General features: G+C 39.7%; 1 protein-coding gene across 1 annotated transcript; it reads left to right on the top strand.

The window, feature by feature from the left end:
• The first annotated feature begins 5,382 nt into the window (after window positions 1-5,382).
• Window positions 5,383-8,836, top strand: LOC112575459 (WAP four-disulfide core domain protein 18-like). Its single transcript, XM_025257336.1, has 5 exons — window positions 5,383-5,576; window positions 7,228-7,251; window positions 7,968-8,066; window positions 8,275-8,346; window positions 8,622-8,836. Exons 1-5 carry the CDS (start codon window positions 5,531-5,533, stop codon window positions 8,756-8,758), a joined length of 378 nt encoding a protein of 125 aa, XP_025113121.1. The 5' UTR covers window positions 5,383-5,530; the 3' UTR covers window positions 8,759-8,836.
• Window positions 8,837-26,291: the final 17,455 nt, after the last annotated feature.

The raw sequence follows: 26,291 nt of genomic DNA, 5'->3' as shown, positions 1-26,291 counted from the left end.
AAAAATTTTGGGTTTTTTTTTTTTTTTTTTTAAAAATTTTTTTTTTTTCTTCATAGTCATCTTTTAATATTTTTCCCATTTCTCTTAGGTAAAACATTTATGATTAGTTCATTGCATATTGTCCTATAGCTAACATCTTAATATGTCTACAGCTATAGTAAATAATAACTTTGACCTCTGCCCAGGATGAGGCGACGAGACGCTAGCCTGTGAAAGTCTGGTAAGAGGCTGGGATGGGCGAGGCCCGCCACTGTCTCTCCTGTGGCTCAGATCAGCAGCGGACCGGGGCGCCACAACACGGGAGACATCGGCATCGACGACTAGGCTACCCGCAGGGGCATCAAGGTGAGAGTGACAGAGGAAAGAAGGAATAAGAGGAGCTGCCAACCGCTCGCAAAGGCGCTAGTCCTAGGAAGTTAGGACCCGTGAGTTGATTACCTGGAAACGAGGGCACTTAGACATGGTGCATTAATAGGAAGGGATTTTTTGTAATAACAAGAAGGATCTGGGTGGATGGGAGTGGGGAAGAGTGCATAATTAAACACTGTGGGTGCACCATTTTTTTCAAATGATTGGTTCGATAATTGATGTAGCATTAGATAGTCTTATCTTGCTTTGGTCGAGCCGTTATATTGAAGTGATTATATCTGAGATTTTTTTGAAATTAAATGAAGAAGTTTGTATTGTATTAGAAAGAGTGCTTAAACCCATATAGATTCAGAATATTGTTTTTACAAGCTATTTGTAGATGATATAAAAATAGTCAGTATTTTAAAACGAAGTAAAACTTTGCGTTAGGGATAATAAACTAAGAAAAATGTGATGGATGGTGATTAATAAAGAGTGTATTAACTGAACTATTAGAGATATATCGTTGGGAGGGATATAGAAAAAGAATATATTGGGGAAAAATGCTAGCATACAGTGTGATAGATGGTAATAGGGTTTAGAAGGAAAGTTTTGGCTCTGGTATGATTGATGATTGCTGACCACGCTATGCGACTCCGGTAACTTTTTGCCGGAGTGAGTCGCCTCAGTGGACTGGAGCCAGTCAGGGTCTGTTCGGCTAAGACCTGACACTGGACGAATAGCTGTACATGAGAGGGTAAAACGAGCGAATGGCACCATGATAGAGCGTAGCCTATTTCCTAGTCCGAATTAATAATTGTGCTGTGTGTGTGTGAGAGAGAGAGCGGCCGAGCGATGTGTGGTATGTGTTTGTAATGTGTGTTGCGTGCGTTCACTGAATAAATGTCTTAGAACTTAGGGTTTAGTAACAAAGCAAAATATATAAATCAAAAGAGAGAGGAGAAAGCAAAAGGTAATTAAGGAGCAAAGAGAAAGGATCAGTTAGTCGAGGCCCTTATTTAGCGGCCAGTACTACGATACTGAAGGGGGGAGGGCATTCGGTGAGAGAGTGGGCGTCGCGTTATCCCAGCCGATACGATGGGAGGTTGCGGTGGCTTTTACTACCACTGTAGGCTCGGCGAGGTCGCTGTCCTCAGGGTCAGGTAAGTCTAGGCTAGAAGAAAGTTAAGGGGGGAGATGGTTGTATTCGTCCAGGTCTTGTCTTCAGGCCATCCCTTACAGGGCTCTCCTTTTCTTCGAATTGTGTGCATTAAGCTTAAATCCTGCATAAAATCTCTAAGAATATTTGCATATAAGAGGACAGAGCTGCTCTTTCAATTCTTGTCCGTGTTTGCGTGTCATAACAACTTTTGGAGTGTTAAAGTCTGAGCTACGATTGTAGTTTGTTTTTAGTTGTGAATTTGTGTCAGTGCATTGCGTTTTTTTACCCGGAACATGCATGCTAATACAATATTTAATCCTCTTATTATTGTAACTTCTTGTTCTAACCGCAACTTGTTTCTATTGTGATGTGTATACTTTCTCCCACTTGACAACTAGTTTTGACTTCTGATTTATTATACATTACTGATCCTACTTATAACGGATGTTACTTCTACTTTCATTTCCCACTATTCTAATACTCATCATCGGTTCGTTAGCAGTAGTGACGAAAGGATGTCTTGCACTGGCAAGACAGGAACTCGGTCAGGCTTGGCAGCAGACAGATAATAACCCGAGTACTACTCTTGCTACAGCACGTGGGGCAACGAGGGACCCGTAGTCATGACATCGCTTCTTGGATGACGTCAGAGTGCAACGGGGCTGCCGTAAGAGGTAGTCGAATCTTTTTTTATTTTTAATCCAATAAATAGTCGCAAAACTTGTTATATGCCCGTGTGTGGTTTTTGGGTCTTGGCAACAAAGCGGTGTGAGTGAGTCAGATGATTGGATTTGAATTGGTGGAATTTTGGTAGTTTTAGAAATGTATTTGAATATCAGCATTGAGGACATGGCCACTCAGTACTTCTGGAGACAAACACATTGACTGCAATACGCAGCCTTTCCATCCTGAAACACAAATATTGCAGATAGGTTTACAGTTAACCAGCCACATGGAAGACATTTTTACAGATTTCCCTAAATCTGTTCGCAGCTTCCATAGGAGCTTTGGGCTGCGATTTCGAGATGGCCACCTTATGCAGCTGGAAGCAGGGCAGTGGTGACAACCTGGACATGGGGATCTGCAAGTGGCCAACGCCGGCAGTCTGTGGATGCCGAAGCGCTGGACCACACCTTGATGACAGGTGGCTGCCTGCTGGTTTCATTACGACTGTGATCGCCCAGGCAGGCTTTTATTTGATAAAATGAAAGAACGGAAGAAAAGAAGATATTGGTGGCCGTTGCAGTAGTGGTGGCAGTTGTGGTGAAGGTTGTAGTGGTGGTGGAAAAGGTTTGTTTTCAGAATAATTAGTTATAAGTGATTCGCATTATGTGGGAAGAGGGAGAAGGGGAGGAAACTGGAGTACCCGAAGAAAGCCCTCGACGGCCAGTCCTGCGAACAGCTGTCACATAGAGATTACGAGACAAGATCTGAACACAAGACCTTTCGCTGTTGTGGTGACATGCAAGTGTTTTAACCACCACACTCACTACACTACAGGGAGACCCAACTGCGTGATGGGGATGATGAGAGTGAAAGAGAAGTGAGATTTAAGCAGATGAGGAATAAAGATAGAAATGTGATCGAAAGAGAAAAAGAAAGGGAGAGTTTAAATTTATTATGTTAACAAGGCAATGGCGATGTTTAGTATGTTTGTTTGTTTTTACTACAATAACACTGAAGTACAAAAGTTGTACGAATTTATGTTTAACGGTGTCAGGTCAAGGCTTACCATTACATCTATATGGCCATCATTCACTGGTGAGTAGCCAGAAAAGCCACCCTGGAGTCCCAGAACTTTGAACACAGGGTGTCGCCTACTGTCTGCAGCTGTGGTACATGATACCCACTGCGTCATTGGAAACTCGTCATCTACAGCGGATGTAGACAGCTTTGATCCTCAAGACTTTGTGTTGTGTGCGCGCGTGGTGTGTGTTATAGTTTTACAGTAAAGTAGGGAAATAGAGAGCGTGTTGATAACCCAAATCATAAGAATATAGGTTTCTGTACATTGTTTAGTACCACTGTTATTAAAATGTTGTCCAGACCGCAGATGTTTTACCCCTGGAGACGTAGTACTTACAAAGAGATAGCAAGGATGCCCTGGGGTAAGAAACAAGAACACAAGGGAACTGAAGCAGAGTATGTAACTAGTCTAAAAACAAGAAATTTTTCTTTGACTTCCTCGCTTTTTCCGAGGGAAATAACTTATTCTCGCTTCATAACTACGGTCTCCAAAGAGCGGAATTCATCGGTATCTATCAACATAAACTCCCTCTTTTTCTCTCTACCTGTCTCTTATATATAATGTCAAGAGAGCCAGACATCTAAATTAAACTCAGATTAGTTTGATAAGTGTATGACTACATCCAAAATGTACAAAGAACATTGTTCATGTTTGATGCAGAGCTTGGGACAATCGACTACCCTAAAAACTATATCCGGCGCATACCCGCAGTGGACTCACCTGTCGGTAGACGTTCCGAGCAGACGTGACTGTGTTTCGATGGTCATTGCCGGTTTCACACGGAAGCGCAATGTCTCCCTGTCCGTCGATGATGTGTCCTTGATGCCTGGAATGTGTCCTAAATGAAGGGTCAATGCGAGGCGTTAATATTGGTCGGTCAAGCAAGAGAAAATAAAGTAAATGAACCGGAGAAAATAAAAATATGTAAAAAAAAAATCACACAGAATGCAGATTTACTTAGACCAAAAAAAAAAAAAAAAAAAAAAATTGCATTATTTGTGAAAAAGAATTAAAAATCAGTTTTAGCGCCTCTGGTGCTTTGTCAGCTTTTGTTTATGATCCTAAATTGTATTGACCAAAGCATCCACTTTATCGATCACTAATTTATTCAAGCGATGCAAACACGTTAACAAATGTGTATTTGCGTGTTGTTTTGTGTGAAGAGAACATTATGGAGAACTAGTTGTGTTTGTGTGTGCATGCGTGAGTGTGTGAGTGTGTGGGCGAACGTGTATCCGTGCTTTCAGGCGCAAGCGCGTGCGTTTGTGCATCTGGGGTTACCTTAAAGAAGTTGATAATATCACTCCCTTGCCTACATAATCTGGAGACAGTCCCTCCACTCCTCACTAGCGCACATTTATATCATGAAATGTGAGGTTTAGACAGATTGATTCACCTGAAAATCCAGAACCTGGATTTGTCGCACCTGTCTTTCTGCCAGTCTCACGCTCCCATCTACCTGTCAGGAATGACCTCCGGTGACACGTACTGTACAAACATGCATCCTAAGTAAACCTACCTAACTAAACAGTTTCTATCAGGAGCCAGATATCGGTCACAAGGTCGTAAGGCAAATATTTGAGTCAGCATCCCCTTTACATCGGGCAGCATAACAATCACTAGCTGTATGGGACAAGAGGTTCCTATACTCCTCAACAAAATTTATGATAGTGATGATGATGATGGTGATGATGATGACGACGACAACGATTAAGATGATGAAAGAGCAGCATAGCATTAATCGTCGCACGAAAAGTAATAATAAAAAAAGAGGTGAATTTCGCTTCAAGTCCTGCATGAACAGCTGTGTGTGCATTCTGTAATCGGTCCCACGCTTCTACAACCCTAGATACAGGTTGTATTGTCGTAATATTCATGCATACTATTATACTTCCTGAATAGGCCTGAATGTATGTACAGTCACACATGGACCCACACCAGCGCGTGCACGCACGCACACACAAAACACACACACAGGCACGCACGCACGCACGATAGGCAGCGCTATTGTATTTAAAAAAAAAAAATTATTGACCAAGGCTGGGCCCCCTCCATATACGCAGGGCCGGATACACCCTCCCTCCCTCCATGCCCATCCCTCTTGTAAGGCCTGCACACATGTACCCACACAAGTGCGCGCGCACACACACACACAAGGCAGCGCTGTTTACAGGTGCGCCGCCGCCGTCCCAGGTATAAAAGACAACAGGTGAGGGTACAAGAGCAGTCTCAAGCTGAGGTGTGTGACAGTCAACCTTGTCCTCTCCATCAACATGAAGCTGTGTCTCCTCATCTGTGTGGCCATCGTTGGGGCATCGGGTAAGTTTATCTTTAACGCCAATTCCTTCTCTACATCTAAGTTTTAGTTCAGCTTTATTGAGCAGATTTAGATGTCAGATTAAACCGGAAAAAATCTTGACAAAAGTTTCACGACGTTTGGCAACGATTTTATATCATCGTCATGTAGGACCTTTGCCAGACGTGGTCTCAAACTTGAAGTCAACAGCGGTACAAGAGATAGCTTTCGTGCAACTGCCGCAGTTGTCATTAAATAAGATAAAAAATAAAAAGGAAAGCAAGTTGATTATTTTGGGTTTGCGATAAATTATCGGCAAAATACTTTGCCTGAGAACGTGGCTTACTACGTAAGCTCATTAAAATAACACTCCAACCGGTCACATACAAATCATTTTAATACAATTACGATCGCACGCAATTTTCGGTTAAGTCCGTTGAAATAGCTTTCTCTGGGTAAGTTGGTTTAAATATTATATACACATCATTCTCTGTCAAATTCTGATCATGCATCTTTAAATCTTTGCAGAGAAATTACCTGATTAGACTTTGAAGTTCTCAGGTAAAAGTAATTTGTCATTGCGAGGTCGTGACCCCTGACAAAGGCCAGGTATTGTCAGTTTTGTTTTTGGTGACGTGGCTGACTGGGCTTCAAGAAAAAGTATTGTTAGATGCATAAAGGATGCATAAAGATTAAAAAAACAAAAATCCCAATGAAAGCATATGGAAAGTCTCTCGTAGACGGAAATCACGGGGACCTGACCTTGCAAGGGTTAAAGGGTGAAAAGGATGGAAGGGGTGTGGAGAGTGAAACTTTGATGACATAAGAAGGCAGAAAATTTCGTACTTGATGACGTTACAGTGATGTCGAAATAAAATGTGTCAGCATCTTGTATGAGCTGCTTCCGATTAATCTGAAAAAAAAAAAAAAAAAAAAACCCCAAAAAAAACAACTCATGTACTCATTCTGTCTCCGAATAATTAGAAGTTTAAAAAGGCCGTAGGCAGCGTTAACACGTGTGCCTATAATGCCCTATATTACTGAAAAAAAGGAATGATGACAGTCTCATCCGAGGGAAAGATCCGGGTGCAAATGATTGGTCGATTGGCTCGCGTGACGAAACTTCTAGGACCTAGGTGATTGAGACGGATGCAAGTTGACAAAGGTAATAAAAGTTGTCTAGTCGGAAACGTATTCAAGGTACAGACAACCTCGGAACTTAGGAGGTATGATGATTCCTTCACTATAATAAATAACCGCAGTGCGCTGCAAATTTAGATATCGTAAAAGCTGTGCACGGTACGGTCAAAGGGAAGTAAGTGTGATTTCCAGCAGACAAACGAAGGAAACGAGGTTGTCTCCTCTGACACAGCAGTCTAAGCGACGTTCTTTCCCTCAATTTTAATCAAATAAATGAATGAATGAATAACGAGTTTTGGACATCATTTATGTCTCGTTTGTAAATAACTCTTTTAGGATAGCATTCGACATAGTGTTTGGTTCCTTAATAACGTACATTAAAAAATAAATTTTCCAAAATGCCAAAGCGTTGCGTATTTTTTCTATTGACTGCTACTGCTGGGCGACGTGTGTTTGTGTATGTGTTCGCGTATGCACGCCTAAAAATGTACATAAATAATTTCGTGTGTTTTTCTCTCTTTTTTTTCCATATAGCTTACAAAGTCCCTAAAGCTTTGCGTAAGTATGAAGTTATTTCTGGCTCACATGTATTGCTTTTACGACAGATACTTCTCTTGAGTTTGTGAAGACGCAGTATACTGTATATTTTTCTAAAATTACAAGCTGATAAATTAGGAGGTATTTTTGATGCCTTCGGTGATTCAGGGAGATCAGATGGGGATATGTGTAAGTCTGCAGAAGTGAGGGAGGGAGCGAGTGACCTTTTCCCTGGATCCACAAGGCATTTACAATACAAAGCCCACCTAATAACAAATGCCACGACACGTGAGAAATCTAAAAAAAGCAAATAAATAATTCAGTTTTTGTGTGAAGATTCTAACATCGCTGATATGATTCAATATTAACGTTTCACAGAACTGTAACTAGCGGACTATCAAAATATAAAACCGAAATGAACAGCATCACGAAACTCTGTTGCTCAACAAAAATCGTTCACAAAGGAACGAACATGTAATTACATTCAAGATATTGGATGTGTGTGTGTGTGTGTGTGTGTGTGTGTGTGTGTGTGTGTGTGTGTGTGTGTGTGTGTGTGTGTGTGTGTGTGAGAGCGTTAGCGTGAGCGTGAGCGTGTCCGTGTGTGAGAGAGAGCAAGAGAGGGGGAGAGAGAGAGAGACAACGATCTGGTGAAAACGATTGTTAATCTGCGTTAAAAGAAAGGTTGGATCAAAGTGAACTATCACTAATGCTAAACATTTATCACCTTTGAACAGGTGAAAGACCAGGGCAGTGCCCAGAACCTTCCGGAGACGCTGGCATCTGCATTTTCGATCCTAATGTCAACTGCATCTATGACTCCGAGTGTGCAGCAGGTCAGTCTACACCTTCGACTATAAAGGGGGATGTGTGTGCGCGCGCGTGCGCGTGCGTGTACGTGTAAATGTGAATGCAAGTAATATTCCTAAGATAAGTGACATTTGTAAATGGTGAGTCTTAGAAAGATTTCGAAACATCGAATCAACCTATATTTCCATGATCCTATATCAGATCATGATACAGTGTATTGTTGTGACGTCACAGGGTTGAAATGCTGTTCAGAAGGTTGCGGCAAGAAGTGTAAGGCGCCAGTGGTTTCCCCCCAAGTCCACGCAGGTAGGCGAGCTTTACATTAATTCGCCAGTTTGCGTTCCCTCCTTCCTCAATTACCAACCTTTTATTAAACTTACCTTTGGGAATCATCTGAAGGAAATAGCTAACCCCGGAATTATTGTTTTGACATGTTTGTCAAGAACGTAAGCCATTAAATGTTTAACCACGATACCTAAAACAAGCCAGTAGCTGGGTGGGGGAGGGGGAGAGGAAGAGTAGGCACGCCATATGATATTTTTCATGGTTACAGCTGCTTTATCTCCTTTTTTAACGAACAGGAAGCTGTCCAGCGCCCAGTGGGATGGTTGGCATCTGTGTGCTTCTGCCCAACAGCTGCAGCGGTGACACCTCGTGTGCGTCCGATGAGAAGTGCTGTCCTGAGGGATGCAACCTGGTCTGCAAGAAGGCCATTTAGCCATCTAAGTTCGAAGAAAATAAGTTTACTCCTCGTTTGAACATACGGAGGTCGAAGAATAAAAAAATGACTGAAGATTCGAATGTTCCACGCGTTGCTTTTGTACTGCTTGCACAAAAAGAGTGATTTATTGTTGGCTCACTTATTCACCTCTTATTCTTCTCTGAGAAATATTGTCACCGTTATGAAACGAAGCAAAATGAAAATCTACTTTAGCAAAGTCATAGAATGCGAAAAGAACACTAAACTGATCTGGAAAGCCATCAATCAATTAACTAACAAGTCAAGACAAACCGTTCGACAATTACAAAATTCTCTAACACACGGAACGCACATTCTGCAGGAATTGCTACCAAGGTAGTCTCAAATGATAAATCACAAGAAAACAAGCTAGACAAGCTACAAAGCTTCTGTAACATAAAACAAGTTGATACCGCTCTCTCCATTCCCCCAATGACTATATTGGAAGTATCTCAGACACTTTCCAAACTTAAAGACACCAACACCAGAGGGCCAGACAGCATCGACAGCAAAATTCTAAAGCTCTCAGCACGGCCATTACTGAAACTATGACTTACCTGTATAACCTCTGTATTGATAAATCTTACTTTCCAACGCACCTTAAACAAGCAAAAGTAATACCAATACATAAATCAGGTGATCCAAGTGACCCTACAAAGTATCGTCCAACCAATTGTCAGGGCTACCAGTCTACACAAAGTGTTTTGCAATATAAAATAATCGTCTCACCTAATAGATAGATAATTCAGAAACACAGTAGATAGATATGTACATGGATATCAACACATCGGGATACTTACCATCAACAGTAGTGGTTGTGTCTGACAAACAGAAAATAAGTAGACCACAAAGTCCGAGACAAAACTCACATACTTACCTTAAGTGCGCCGAGTGTTCAGCGTTACAAGCACGGATAACAAACACTTATTTACTATACAGTGGAATGCTCAGCACCGATGATATTTAGACTTAAAAACAAATGTACACTTGAAGCCTGTGGAAGTTATTAATTAATGTAGTTCACCCTACTGCTACTCACGAGAGGTGCCACCATCTGTACCATGTTTCACAAGCACACCTGAGTTTAGACAGTACATCGACATATGATGCTTATGAATACACATTATTAATTGATGATTGTTTATGTTTACTCTCCTTCTAATGTCTAGTTAGAAATAAGTAAATAAAAATACTTTTCAATAAAATGTGTCTATATACGTGATCTGATAAGCGGCAGCAAAGGATAAACTTTCTGATCTCTTGCCGCTCTGCCATCTGCTTTCTGTCCTTTGTGGACATCCCTTGCGGCGATGCATCCTAAGTTCCACACTTCTGTTTGCGCTGGACCTGATCGACACTGTTCAGTTTTGTCATCACATGTGAAGGCTCGCTTTACCTGCAGAACCTGTTTTTTTTATTGCTGATGTTATGTCGGCATTCTTTGTACCATTATTTCTCTTTCTTTGCTTTCTCGAGAGCCAGTCAACCTACTTTTTATACTTGTTTATCACAGCCAGCGAAGATTTCAGAGGAGTTTCCACCTTTACCTTACGGAAGACAATAGAAAATCGTTTTTCTGAGCCTTCTGAAGCTTGTCCAGTAGAGTTTAGATAGTTTCTACACACAGAGGCAAATAAGAAACAAACAACAAACAAATAAAAGAACCAGATCGCGGAGCAGACACAGTCAAACGTTATTGTGTCAGACAAGTCAAGAAGTGTTCTTATCGTGCTTTTACGTGGATCGATGATTCCTTTCAGAGAACGTAAAGATAAAAATTCCAAAACAATTTGCACTGAGCTAAAATATTATACAAGGGCAAACAAAGTTTATAACAACATATCTGAATTGCCTTTCTTTGAAGTCGTCAACGTCACTCACAAACTTTTCTTTATTGTATTATTCTCAAATATTGATGATTCCGAGGTATTGTCGAAGAGTTGTAAAAAGCCTGTCTAATACAAATTCTGTTGCAAGAACACAAGGAAAGGCAACTTTTTTTTCAAATGAAAGACTTTCTATCACGAATCCGCTATCAGTGTCTGCATGGAGACAGCAATGTTGTGGTTTGTTTTTTGTGGGATTTCGTTTTGGCTCGTTGGAAGGTTGACCAGAGTTCAAAATTATAGTCAGCTGCCGGAATTTATTATATTGTGGGGGACAAAGGATCAAATCAAATCTCTTCCGCCATATTTAATACAGGTCCTGCCTGGTTTGTAATGAATTGAAAATTTCAATTCTCTTAAAGCATTTTTTTTAAACACAAATGATAAATATTAGTCAATATTATATTATCCAAAACGAGAGTAAAAGAAATTATTGCCTAAACATTTCAACTGATCGCATGAAGTCCCCGCCCTACAACAGCAGATATGTTTACCACACAGAAACACACAGCACTGAAGATAATTATTGTCATACTTTCTGCAAAGAGAGTCTTATCCATTAAAAGGTTTGCCAGCAGAAGGATCCTCAGTAGAAAACATGAAAGTGTATCACGGTAGAAAAATATTTGCTGAGGGTAATAGTGTTTGTACTGTGTAAACATTTTTGTTCCTATTTCAGTGCTTTGCGCTTTTAATTTATACAGCCGATAAACGCTGATACTTCATGAATTATTGAGTACAATTCTCTTTTTTTTCAAAAGGGAATCATTAGGAACGATCGGAAACTGGTTCCGAAGAAGTAGATTTGGAAACGCAAGTGTCTTCACATGTGAAATAAATAAATGTCGATGGCTACAATGAAATGATTGGTAACCGCGAAATGATTGGTAACCGTTCTCCACTACAAGGTGCCTCTGATGCTGCTGTCCCCCGATGTTCAGATAGGAATTGATGCACGGTCCTCGTTTTGGTATGGTGGCCTCTCGGCGCGTGGAAACGTTCACTTCCTTAAACTTATAGCATACTTCTAGTGACCAGCGTATCTTAAAAATTACTTTAATGGTTCATAGTGTTATCATGACAATGACTAACATGTGCACTCAACCGTTACAATCTAGTAGTAGAAGCCGATTTCGCATAAGAACCGCCGTTTACTTCATCTGTAGTAGAGAAGCTAGATTATGGCCTTTAATTTATTGTAATGAAACATATAGGAAACCTACGAAATCAAATAATTTTTTTTTAAAATAAAGAAAACAAAGAATCCTAAATTAAATGAAGTAAATGACACTAAATGACAGACAGCAGATTCAGTTCTCGGGGGCTATAACAAACACATACGATACATCATGCTCCACTTCAAAATACAAAAGTCTCGATAGAGTTTCCCTTCCGTTGACTTCTTCACTTTTCCGACAATCATGTGAATGACTTGAGCACACAACACAAACCAATCAGCGAGTGCCATCATTCAGAGCACCTTTGTACCCAATCGATGAAGTCTCTTGTGAACTGTGATTAAAGCTGGTTTGTTCCACCCGATTCTCTCACTGTGTCAACCGCTTGACAGTGTCAACTTCGGTCTCTGCCAGGGTGGGGCAGTCAGTACTGTGACCAACATGCGCACACTTCTTGTGACCTACACAGTCATCATAGTGTGAGTACACTTTCTATAATTGCGATATTTCTTTGTGATTGCTCTATACATGAAGTCTTAGGTCAGTAGTAAATATTGGTGTTTTTCTTGTACACACTTCTGCAGCAGGAAATATTTACGGTTCCTAAAATTATAGAATTATGTGTGTAAATAAAGTGTGATATTATTGCATTACTGATATCAGAAAATACTATTCAGAAGACCACTTGGACTTCACCAGATGAACATAAAAACACCCAGATCGATCACATCAATATTACTCGCCAGTTTAGAAGGCGTCTGATGGATGTCAGAGTAAAGCAAGGCGCAGATGCAGCCACGGACCACCAACTGCTTGTGGCAACCATGAACAAAAAGCTGAGGTCCTTCCATGACACATCAGATAGACCGCACCACAAATTACACATGAAGTTCTTTAGAGTTCGTAGAAAACAAGAACAGTTCAACTGTGAAGTTAAATACAGGTTTGAGACATTGGAGGGACTCCTGGAAGAAACAGTAGCCAACCACTGGACAGGATTGCAAGAGACCTGGACGACTTCCTGCACACACGTTCTGGTGAAAAAAGGAAAACAGCACAAGAAATGGCTAACTCTAAGGCCCTGGCAAAAGACAGAGGAAAGGAAAGAGCTGAAGCAGAAGACTAATCAATGTCAAGACCAGCAGGAAAGAGAAGAGCTCAGAGGAAAGTACTGGGAGATAAACAGAGAAGTGAAGAAGAGTGGAGGAGACGACAAGAGACTGATTCGGTGTACTGCCATGATGTACTGCTGTCTATGATCAATGGCATTGTTATTGTAATGAAGCACATTCGCAAAGATTTAAATAAACAAGCGTGTGAGCACTGCAAAGGCTAGAATACGACTGTAAAGGGTGTTTTGCTGGCTCCCTTTCTGAGTAATGTTTATGGAGAGCTTTTCTTTCTCATTGCTTTCAGCACACACCTCGTGCATCCTAAGGTGTCTCCTCTTTGTACAAGTGATCACAAAGTAGTTTCATAGTGTACTTTTTTATTTCTACTTTTTATTTTATTCTACAGATCTCCTGTCGTCCTCTCTACTACCTGGCTGCGCCTGCGTGAAGATGACGTCATCACGGGCACGCGACAAGTCACACACACTGTGACCTCTGCCCCCAGCCCGATCACGTGTGGCTGCACGTGCAGGGACTTTGACTGGTGCTCCGTCTTTGTAGCAGATGACCTGACGGGAACGTGCGAGCTGCGGGATCTTCCGAGAATCTCGCTAAACCTCTCATCAACTTTCCCGCATTCCAGCTACTGGGAGGTGCTGGCCATCAGTGGTATGTGTGTAGACTTGTAGAGTAAGACTACAGGTGGTGAGCGTTGTTCTTGTGCGGTCTTAATGTAAAAATATGACATTGAGTCAACGGAGAGTCCATGGTAGTAACAATTTTTATATTACCTAACTCTACTGAGTTTCGTTTACATGTAGTTATTAGTTTACAACTCATATAGTCTGGAGTAAATATTATGCTCGGGCTTACTTAAAATGACATTTCGTAAGGTCAGAATTGAGGTATACTTGAGCCTACTGACTTTACAACAGTGTCAAAGGCCATGTGTTTGCTCCAGACTGGTGCCCCGTTGACGATGGATTCTACTTTTCTGCCGCTGCTCGCTTCTGTTTCATCATCTTTGGCAACATCACTGCCACCTGGACCAACAGCAGAAATGAATGCCTTCATAGAGGACTGGACTTAGTAGTGCCTGATACTACACTGAAGATCACAATTTTTCTCCAAATTCTTTCGAATGTACCAGGTCAGCATTGGATCCATTTTATCATATTAACCCCCATGTTTATGTTCTTCACTCCGATCCAGGGCACATGCGCACTGCATGGTGTTGTGACAAGCTCAGATACTACTTCCTGTAAAGTGTCTGATAACGCTCGCTTCATTTTCCAAATTCACATCTACAAATACTACCTTGCATAGAGAAAGATAAACTGAAGTCACGATGGTCCATCTACTTTTTAGATAATATCTATAATATATATCTATTATTATTTCTGCTTGTTTTATTTTAACAGGAAGTGTTGACAATCAATACTATATCGGTGGATCTCGACCAATGAGTGATTTAAACTCATCCTGGACCGGTGATGCTCACCTTTTCAACTGGGTCAACGGTGCACGTGTTGTCGACAGCCTTGTAGGGCCGTTCTGGGCCGCCGGTCAACCCAATAATTTTGAGTACACGCAAAATTGTCTCGCGGTAAGAAGACTGCAATCGCCATGCGGATGACGAGACTTTCCTTTTATCACCGAGTTGTACATCAGTATGCAGTCTTTTCTTAGGATTTCCTTTGTTGCTATCACACCACCTAACCTTTAAAACTAATCTTACCCCTAACCCTAACTTTAGGTACTCAGCTCTTAACCCGCGTTCCAACACTGTGTTGTAACCCTAAGTGTATACTGGGGCTGGCGAACAAAATGAAAGTTAACGACACACACTTTACAAAAAGAACGAATAAACAAAAGCAAAACAAAATAAAATGATTTAGGGATGTTTTCCAATAAAAGTAATTAATTTAAACATACGCCAAAAAAAGAAGAAAGAACTGTTTGTCCCTTTACTCAGGTGGTTTTGGCGACACAGGTATAAACTGTTACTAAACTTAATTTCGTTTCAGTAAATCATTCCGATAAACAGTAACCCTACAATGGGGGCCAATTTTACGTTAGCTTTGTTCTTTAAATAGCATCAGCGATAAGCATGTGACGTTTTGTGACCTTACAACGCAGTGTGGCGTCACGCTACGTTACAGAAACGTTAACTCTTTGTTTCTTATGAAGTAGAGTCAGTTGACAATCCCAACTAAACCTCAAACACTATACCATGAAATGCTCTAGCCAGTGGTTACTCTGAATAGTTAGGCTTTAGACTGTACAATGATACAAATAGCCAAATAAAGCAAATATTCTCCTAGTGAGCTATTGTTTTTATGTATTTTCTTTCCATGAAAATGGCATTTTTTATAAAGTATTTGTGTGTGTTGACAGGTTGATGGCCGAAAAAGCTTTCTTCTGAATGACTATCTCTGCACAGAACCACACTCCTTTGTGTGTGAAAAATCAAACTCACTTCGTTAACCAATCAACTGTCGTCCTCATCATGTAAACAGAGGTTAATAGGATGTTTCTCTTTTACATGTTCACTTGTCCCCGATCAGCAGAGTCTAAAATCTGAAATATTTCTAGAAATAACGAGACTAAAGCCATACAGAGAACTGTCACCAACAAACATCCTTGTTTTGTAATGTCTGAAGAACTTATTTTTTTCTTGATTTTGTTGTCCACGCATTTCAAGCTCTCAGCTTTGAGTCGATGAGGAGAGTGCAGGGTCCGCAATGGACGCAGTGTTGTTGAAAGGAAATATTAATGACACAAACATGTCTCAGTCACAGATTCAGTGACAGGAAATCGTTTGGAGAAATCGTATTCAAGACGAGGTGTCCTACCTGTAAAACTTGTAACTTAATACGGTCTTTTCTCAGTCTACTTTTAAAGATTTTTGTCTCGACATAAGTAATAAGCCAAAGCGGGTTTGTGTGGCGGGTGGGTGTGGGACTTCAGTATGAATTGAAACAAGTGTTTTGGCCGTGTGCTTAATAGAGAAAAGCTGATTTCTCTCTGTGTGTGTTTTCACATCCGGCTTTTCTACCAAGCGGCTGAGTGTAGTTCAGACAAAGAGTACCGAGTCACAGCCCAGGAAGTACGTGAGGATTGAAATTTACGTTACAATATGACCGCGGTATTCAAACATTCGCGTAGTGAAAAGATTTTATTTTAAAAGTAATAAAGGTCACATTATGGCAGATTTTGACTCGACTTAATTTTCTTCAGTACTATCCTACAATGCATTTCTTGTGTTCTTCTGGGATTCTGGGGGTTGTGATTGTGGGATTCTGTTCTGTTTTATCATTGAAGTTTCTGCCCTTGCACTTCTGCTATAAGACATCTACATAACGGACATCCGGCGTCTGGCTTCATGTCCATCCAGGAAATGACACATTTCTACTCAGAAGACGTCCACGTGGTAAAATCTTTGGTACCTTAAAGTCATTCATGCACACTGTACATTCTCTGTCGTTTGGCCGTCTGATGCAGTCGTCATTGTTATTAAAAATTTTTCAAAGAACAAAATGAAAACACCACAAAATTGTTGCTGTTATTAGAAGAAACATCAGAAGCAGACAGAAATATCGAAGACAAAATCTTGCTGGATTGTTTATAAGATATTTAACTAACCCAAGATGGTTCCAAAGGAAGAAAGAATAAAACAATAGTGTCTGTTCCGAAAAAGTAAAGAAATCTCAACAAAACTGCTTGCGCAAATGCTTTAGCATCTCTTGTGGAATTCTCCCTTCATTATCTAATGATAATAAAAATAAGAACAAAAGAGTAATTAATATAGCTGACCAGCAAGATCAACATGAAAAGTAAAAATTAATAAAAACAGAAAGAAACAAAACCAACTCTCTTTGTTATAAATGTGAGAGCGGTATATCAGGAAGAAAAGAAACATAAAATAGAAACATTTCCGTTTTTGGTGACGTGGCTCACTAAGCTTCAAGAAAAAATATTGTTAGATGCATAAAGGATGCATGAAGATAATGGAAAAAAATGAAAGCATATGGAGAGTTTCTTGGAGACGCAAATCACGTGGACCTGACTTGCAAGTGTTAAAGGGTGTAAATGATGGGAGGGGTGGGGAGAGTGAAACTTTGATGACGTAAGAAGGCAGAAAATTTCGTACTTGATGACGTTACATTGATGTAAAAATAAAATGTGTCAGCATCCTGTCTGAGCTGCTTCCGATTAATCTGAAATAGAAAAAAAAACAAAACAAAAAACAAAAAAAAAAAAAACCCGCCGACGGCAACATTAGGATTCTCTCATTGAAAAGCTTGGCGGTTAAAAGAACTCATGTACTCATTCTGTCTCCGAAAAATTAGAAATTTAAAAAGGCTGTAGGCAGCGTTAACACCTAATCGTAAACACGTGCGCCTAGAATCCTATATTACTGAAAAAAAAAGGAATGATGACAGTCTCATCCGAGGGAAAGATCCGGGTGCAAATGATTTGTCGATTGGCTCGCGTGCCGAAACTTCTAGGTGATTGAGACGGATGCAAGTTGACATAGGTAATAAAAGTTGTCTACACTGAAACGTATTCAAGGTAAAGACAACCTCGGGACGTAGCAGGTATGATGATTCCTTCACTATAATAAATATGTAAATAAACCGCGCAGAGCGCTGTAGATTTAGATATCATGAAAGCTGTGCACGGTACGGTCAAAGGGAAGTAAGTGTGATTTGCAGCAGACAAAAGAAGGAAACGCGGTTGTCTCCTCAGCAGTCTATGCGACGTTCCTTTCCTCAATTTTAATCAAATAAGTGAATGAATAACGAGTTTTGGACATTATTTATTATAGTGTCTCTTTTGTAAATCACTATTTGAGGATAACATTCGATATAGTGTTTGGTTCCTTAATAACGTACAGTAAAAAATAAATTTTCCAAAATGCCAAAGCGTTGCATACTTTTTCTATTGCTACTGCTGGGCGATGTGTCTGTGTGTGCGTTCACGTATGCACGCCTAAAAATGTACATAAATAATTTCGTGTGTTTTTCTGTCTTTTGTTTCCATACAGCTTACAAAGTCCCTAAAGCTTTGCGTAAGTATGAAGTTATTTCTGGCTCACATGTATTGTTTTTACGACACATACTTCTTTTGAGTTTGTGAAGACTCGGTACGCTGGCTATTTTTTAAAATTAAAAGCTGATAAATTAGGAGGTATTTTTGATGCCTTCGGTGATTCAGGGAGATCAGATGGGGATATGTGTAAGTCTGCAGAAGTGAGGGAGGGAGCGAGTGACCTTTTCCCTGGATCCACAAGGCATTTACAATACAAGCCCACCTCGTAACAAATGCCACGACACATGAGAAATCTAAAAAAGCAAATAAATAATTCAGTTTTTGTGTGAAGATTCTAACATCACTGATATGATTCAATATTAACATTCGCAGAACTGTAACTAGATCTGGGTGCAAATGTTTGGTCGATTGGCTCGCGTGACGAAACTTCAAGGACCTAGGTGATTGAGACGGATGCTTGTTGACATAGGTAATAAAAGTTGTCTACTCGGAAATGTATTCAAGGTAAAGAAAGACAACCTCGGAACGTAGGAGCTATGATGATTCCTTCACAATAATAAATAGTTAATAAACCGCGCAGAGTGCAGCAGATTTAGATATCATGAAAGCAGTGCACGGTACGGTCAAAGGGAAGTAAGTGTGATTTGCAGTTCGAAAAAATAAGAAAACTCGGTTGTCTCCTCTGACGCAGCAGAGACGTCCCTTCCCTCAATTTTAATCAAATAAATGAATGAATAACGACTTTTTGATACATCATTTATTATAGTGTCACGTTTGTAAACAACTCTTTTAGGATAACATTCTATATAGTGTTTGGTTCCTTAATAACTTCCATTAAAAAATAAATTTTCCAAAATGCCAAAGCGTTGCATATTTTTTCTATTGACTGCTACTGCTGGGCGATGTGTGTTTGTGTATGTGTTCGCGTAGGCACGCCTAAAAATGTACATAAATAATTTCGTGTGTTTTTCTCTCTTTTGTTTCCATATAGCTTACAAAGTCCCTAAAGCTTTGCGTAAGTATGAAGTGAAGTTATTTCTGGCTCACCTGTATTGCTTTTACGACAGGTACTTCTCTTGAGTATGTGAAGACTCGGTACGCTGACTATTTTTTAAACTTAAAAGCTGATAAATTAGGAGGTATTTTCGATGCCTTCGATGATTCAATGAGATCATAGTGACCTTTTCCCTTGATTCACAAAGCATTTACAATAAAAGGTATTAGCCCACCTAATAACAAATGCCACGATACGTAAGAAATCTAAAAAAGAAAATAAACAATTCAGTTTTTGTGTGAAGATTCTAACATCACTGATATGATTCAATATTAACTTTTGCAGAGCTGTAACTAGCGGACTAGCAAATATAAAACCTAACACACTGAACGCATATTTTGCAGGAATTGCTACCAGGGTAGTCTCAAACGATAAATTACAAGAAAACAAGGTAGACAAGCTACAAAGCTTCTGTAACTCAAAACAAGTTGATACCGCTCTCTCCATTCTCCCAATGACTATATTGGAAGTATATCAAGCACTTACCAAACTCAAAGACACCAACACCAGAGGACCAGACAGCATCGACAACAAAATTCTAAAGCTCTCAGCACCGGCCATTACTGAAACTATGACTTACCTGTATTGATAAATCTTACTTTCCAACGCACCTTAAACAAGCAAAAGTAATCCCAATACATAATTCAGGTGATCCAAGTGACCCTACAAAGTATCGTCCAACCAATTGTCAGGGCTATCAGTCAACACAAAGTGTTTTGCAATATAAAATAATCGTCTCATCTAATAGATAGATAATTCAGAAACACAGCAGATACATATGTACATGGATATCAACACATCGGGATACTTACCATCAACAGTAGTGGCTGTGTCTCACAAACCGAAAATAAGGAGACCACAAAATCCAAGAAAAAAAGCATATGCGGGTCCTTACCTCATGTGCGCCGAGTGTTCAGCGGTACAAGCAATGGATAACAAACACTTATTTACAATACTGTGGAATGTTCAGCACAGATGATATTTAGACTCAAAAACAAATGCACACTTGAAGCCTGTGACAACTATTAATGCAGTTCTCCACACTGCTACGTAGACACGAGAGGTGACACCATCTGTACCATGTTTAGACAGTACATCGACACATGAGGCTTATGAATACACATTATTAATCGATGATTAATGTCTAGTTAGAAAAAAGTAATAGAAATACTTTTCAATAAAATGTGTCTATATAGTGTTGTGTGATCTGATAAGCGGCAGCAAAGGATAAACTTTCTGATCTCTTGCCGCCTTTGTGGACATCTCTTGCGGCACACTTCTGTTTGCGCTGGACCTTATCGACACCATTCAGTTTTGTCATCACATTTGTAGGCATGCTTTACCTGCAAAACCTGTTTTTTTTTATTATTGATGCTATGTCGGCATTCTTTGTACCATTATTTCTCTTTCTTTGCTTTCTCTAGAGCGAGTTAACCTGTTTTATACTTGTTTATCACAGCCAGAGAACCTTTCAGAGGAGTTGTTGCTTTTACCTTGGGGAGACAATAGAAAATAATTTTTCTGAGCCTTCTGAAGCTTGTCCAGTAGATAGTTTCTACGCGCAGAGGCAAATAAGAAAAAAAAAATTAAAACAAAAATTAAAAAATAAATTAAAAAATCCAGATCGAGGAGAAGACACAGTCAAACGTTATTCTGTCAGAAAGGCCAAGAAGTGTTCTTCTCGTGCTTTACATGGACCTCAGTGTCACTCGATGATTCCTTTCATAGAAATTAAACAAAAATTCCAAAGAAATTTGCGCTGAGCTAAAATATTATACAAGGGCAAACAAAGTTTATAACAACATATCTGAATTGCTTTTCTTTGAAGTCGTCAACGTCACTCACAAACTTGCCTTTATTGTATTATTCTCAACTATTGATGATTCCGTGGTATTGTCGAAGAGTTGGAAAAAGCCTGTCTTATACAAATTCTGTTGCAAGAACACAAGGAAAGGCAACTTTTTTTTCAAATGAAAGACTTTCTATCACGCATCCGCTATCGGTGTCTCCATGGAGACAGCAATGTTGTGGTTTGTTTTTTGTGGGTCTTTGTTTTGACTCGTGGGATAACCTATCTGAAAGATTAACCAGAGTTCAAAATTATTGTCAGCTGCGGGAATTTATTATATTGTGATGGTTAGCAATATGTTTACCACACTGAAACACTCAGCACTGAAGATAATTATAGTCATAGTAAAGTTTCTGCAAAGATAGTCTTAACGCTAGTCAAGAGGACCGCAGATGCCCTTCTTTGGTGAAACTACCATATTCCATGTCGAATAGTCGAAATTCTGACTTTGGAAATCTCCTTTTACATCGGAATGCTCACTTTTTCAGCCTTTCAGCCATATTCTTCTATGTCTCGTGCCAGCAGACCTTCACTTCATACACTCTAGGAACAATTATGAAAAAGAAACTCTCTAAAACAGAATATCCAATTAAAGGTTTTCCAGCAGAAGGATGTTCAGATAGGAAGGGATGTGTCACACACAGAAAACGCAGGAGAAAACTGATCCGTTGCTCTTACCCGTCCCACGGGCACCGCAGCAAATCCCCAGCACAACAACTTTTCTCAGAACAGAAACTTTTCTTTCTCTGCCGACCAGATCCCCGACCTTCAATATGTCGTCCCTGTCTCGCTCTGAATTACCCGTTCTTCCTACGTAATAGCCATATTTTACGTCAGCACCAGTGACGACAAACCTTCCAAGGAGCAAGCAACACACGACATAATGCACGGTCCTCGTTTTGGTATGGGGGCCTCTCGGCGCGTGGAAACGTTTCAATTTCACTTACTTAAACTTTTAGCATGCTTTCAACGTGTCTTAAATACTACACCTCTGGTACGAGTAGGGATACCCGGGGTGTTGAACGATGATGAAGATCAGGGCGTGGTCACTAGTCTTTTGACGTCATTACAAAATATGACGTCATTACAACTATGACGTCAGTCGTGTCGTCTGTCATGTATTGATGTAATCAAGCACTCACGGGCACCTGTGAGTCGTTAACATTTAAATAAAATCTTTGTGAGTACCTGTAGGTGTAGGTGTACATGTAGGTGTAAGAACTGTTGACATTTCAATACTTCGTCACTACAGCAAACACTACAACAACTTAGGAGGAAACTTTGCGCAATTTGTTATAATATAAAATACATGCAAACAGCTCGCACTGTCAGGGTTACTAGAAGATAAATAATACAACCTGATAAAAGTTTTAGAAATGATATTTTTATTACAGAGATATACATTAAAAATCATTTAACTGTGTTTAATTAAGCAACCAAGTCCTGTGCACCCTACACAAGACAGACCTCGGGACTGTTTGCAATGTTTACTGAAGATTCTACTGAACATGACAGACATGTAAGGTGCTTCCTTCACTTGAGGCTAAAGACACATCGACAGTCGACATTATCTTTTTCTCCTACTGTGTCAAGGACACCACGATGTCAGGAGAATTATAGTATCAAGTATTAAACCTACAACTGACCATTGCGGGACACCACATCCCAAGACAAAGGCATGTAAGTATATTCCATTCACACACAGTCTGGGTTCGGTCCATGAGACAGGATCACTAGTAGGACAAAGCAACAGGAATGCCAGAAGAGTGCTGAAGTCTGTGTAGAGGTATACAATAATCTACAGTATCAAATGCAGCTGACAAGTCTAACAACCAGAAATTGTTTTGCCGCCATGTTAAAGATGAAGACAGTTTAGAATGGTTTCGGGTATCTCTTCTGTGAAAACTACCCTGGGACTCCAGTGCATGTCTATGAGGGAGGTATGCAGTGTCTACACCATACAGTCTGGGGTTCACTCGTGTCTTAGAACTGGAACCGCAGTATGAGTGGCCTACCTGTGTTCTCATAAGGTGATTAACTTACCTGTAGACTTCCTTTGACTACTCGCACCGACAGAGCAAACATGGAGCGCATGTTGCCAGTCCTCTAGCCAACTAAACACACCTGGCAGTTCACATACCAATCATCATGTTTGTACATATTGTAATTTCTCTGTCTGCCTTTTATCGCTTTGTTTCCAATTTATGTATTTTTTTAAATTTCTGCCACGTAGTCCGAGAGCTCGATGTCAAACAACATAACTCTTGCTTTTTCTTTTGCCCTCATCAATAAAGATTTGTCATTTATCTACACATGTGGGCTATAAATAGGACGATCTCAGTTATTGCAGTTTCCCGAAAATGGAGAAGAAATTGTCTTTCCTGTCTCCTGGCTCGTTTGCTGTTCAAGATAACTAAAGCAGTTGATTTTATTTGAAAGCAAAGGACAGTTGAAGAGGTTTTGCCTCTTAATTTGTAGAAATTGACTTTGTAAAGTGTGAAATACATGCATTCAGGTAAGATTTATTTGGTCAAGAGTATGTTTGGTAGTTGATTGTTGTATTTGTTGTCGGTTAGCAACATGTTGCTGCCATTTGCATGGGTAGGGCGCCAGCTCCTTTATCTTGTCTCATTCTGATCACCGACACTTGTGAGCAATGTCTGTAGGGTTGTTGTCCCACTGACAGAAGCAGGGACAACAAGGACAGCAAACCCTTCACGCTCATGACTTTCAGTCTCTCCCAAGCTGCAGTGTTCAACCATCGACATGTTCCTACTTGAACATATCCCACAATAGTGCACGGTACTCGCTTTTTAATCATTATCCGCTGCCCTATTATAACAAGAAATTCTTACATTTAAAAAAATTCCTAAGGCAGATATGTTATTTCTGTTTGTTTTGGTTGTGCATTCTTTAGTAAACACTTTCCATTTTCTCTTAAGAAAGAATGCCCCTGTCCATAAAATTGAAAGATAATTAGTGTTGTCTGCAATCGTTTCCTACTTTTAAGTTTCTTTTGTAAATTGAAGAAATTTAAAGACGGCCTACTAAGATGGAGTAGTTATTATTATTTGTTTGATCAGCAAGAGAAAAGTGTTTCTCTCTTTCTCTTGATATTTACAAAATATAGTCTGCAGTTTATATCACATTTGTTCATTTGATTGTCTTGGTGTGTACACAGTTATTAGGTTCCCAGTCACTTAATCCCCAGACACTTCATCCCCGACACTTCATCCCCTAGACTTTTAATCCCCAGACACTTCATCCCCAGACACTTAATCCCTAAACTAAATCCTTAACTATAAAAATTATGAAGTCAGCGAAAAATTAAATTGAAATTCAAATTCAAATCATGCTATTAACTTCAGCGTTATTTGAACATCTACAACATGAGTTAAAGTTCATATAAGCTAGTAAATTTAATGTTCTTCAACAATATGATACGAAAATTGTTCTTGAGTGTCGGGGATGAAGTGTCGGGGATGAAGTGTCTGGGGATTAAAAGTCTAGGGGATGAAGTGTCGGGGATGAAGTGTCGGGGATGAAGTGTCTGGGGATTAAGTGACTGGACACCAGTTATTATTATGTTACCGGTGTATTTGTCTGTGTGTGTGTGTGTGCATACATTAGGTTAGCTTGTTTCATGTTAAGACCTTTATTATTTTACCTTACAAACATGTTTAATGGACTGTCATCAGTGTGTAAGGGAAGCTAAGTGGTGACAGATGTGTTTATTAACTCCCCTATGATCTCAGTGAATGTTTACAAACATGTTTAATGAACTGTGATCAGTGTGTCAGGGAAGCGTGTGTACACGGCACGACACCCTGTCGAAGACTGTCCCTCAAGGCAGCTTGGAGGGTGGCCGGCATCCCGGTGGCCAGAGGTAGAACCGACTAACGAACCTCTGAGTTTCTTTCTTCCCGTGTATCAAAGTCACGTGTTTGTAGAGGAAGCAAGTAGAAGTCAGATAAACATAAAGAGCAATACAACAACTGCACACCTCGTTAAACTTCAGCAAGGACAGGTTTGGTTGTACAGGTTATAGAAATATTATTTCATTGAAAACTGTATAATAGGACTAAAGAGTGTGTGACGAGTGAAGAAAAAGATATAAAGGAATCGAAAGATGGAAAAAGGGAGTAAACAGAGAGAGAGAGACAGACAGAGTGTCACGAACTTCCCGCGGACATGCGCACTCTTTCAAATAAACAACAGGAGCTGGCTTCAGTTTAGGACAAATACTTATTAAGCAAAGCGTCACGTGACATTTTAGAATACAACACAGCGAGGCAGTGCAGGCAATAGTCCCTCCAGAGTTCAGTAAATACAAAATAATGTAAAATACTAGCACACAAGCACAACAATGGCAATATTAACAGCGCACAAGCCGAATTACAGCAGTTACTAAAGCTGCACAAGCAAATCTACATCAACCCCCGTAGAAGGAGGAGAACAACGAGGGCTGGAAACCTCCCTCTTACTGCAATATTGTAACAGAAAGTTTCTCGTGGAAGTTGTACACAGAGAATACACAGGTGTGTCACCAGGTGTGTGTAGCCATTTTGCTAGCGCCTTCAGTGTAGAACAAATATTAAAATAGTTTATTTTTTTGTACAATTAAGTAAGAGATGTGATGTATAAAGCACCCTTATCATTAGTTTAAAGGGGAAGTAACACTGAGTACATAGTGATGTCAAAGCGGCAAATACCAACAATACTACTTATAATACTACTCATTATTTTAATTGCTTTTATGAAAATATCTGTTCATTCTTCGCAATAGTTCTATTTGTTTACACGAAAAGTATGCTTCGCTGATAACTTTGTGAAAATGTCAGTTTTTGTTTGAATAAAGCAAACTCCAGGACACGATAAAGTTTCACAATATAACACAAAATAAACTTGAAGCCTTTTAAACACCAAACAATTAGAAAATGTAGCAATCTGAGTCATAGTCAGTCATCGTCAGTAAGCAAATAATGAACAGCAGTGTTGGATACAATCAGTATCCGTGTTTAGGTGTATAGCTAATATATAGTTCGTGACACGTTTACTATAAACTATCAGGTGTATAGCTAATATATAGTTCATGACACGTTTACTATAAACTATCAGGTGTATAGCTAATATATAGTTCATGACACGTTTACTATAAACTATCAGGTGTATAGCTAATATATAGTTCATGACACGTTTACTATAAACTATCAGGTGTATAGCTAATATATAGTTCCTGACACGTTTACTATAAACTATCAGGTGTATAGCTAATATATAGTTCATGACACGTTTACTATAAACTATCAGGTGTATAGCTAATATATAGTTCATGACACGTTTACTATAAACTATCAGGTGTATAGCTAATATATAGT

This window comes from Pomacea canaliculata, linkage group LG11 (assembly GCF_003073045.1).
Source record: "Pomacea canaliculata isolate SZHN2017 linkage group LG11, ASM307304v1, whole genome shotgun sequence".
NCBI classification, from domain to species: Eukaryota; Metazoa; Mollusca; class Gastropoda; order Architaenioglossa; family Ampullariidae; genus Pomacea; species Pomacea canaliculata.
The sequence above is the reverse complement of the archived record's forward strand: the minus strand, read 5'-3'. Positions and strand labels throughout refer to the sequence as shown.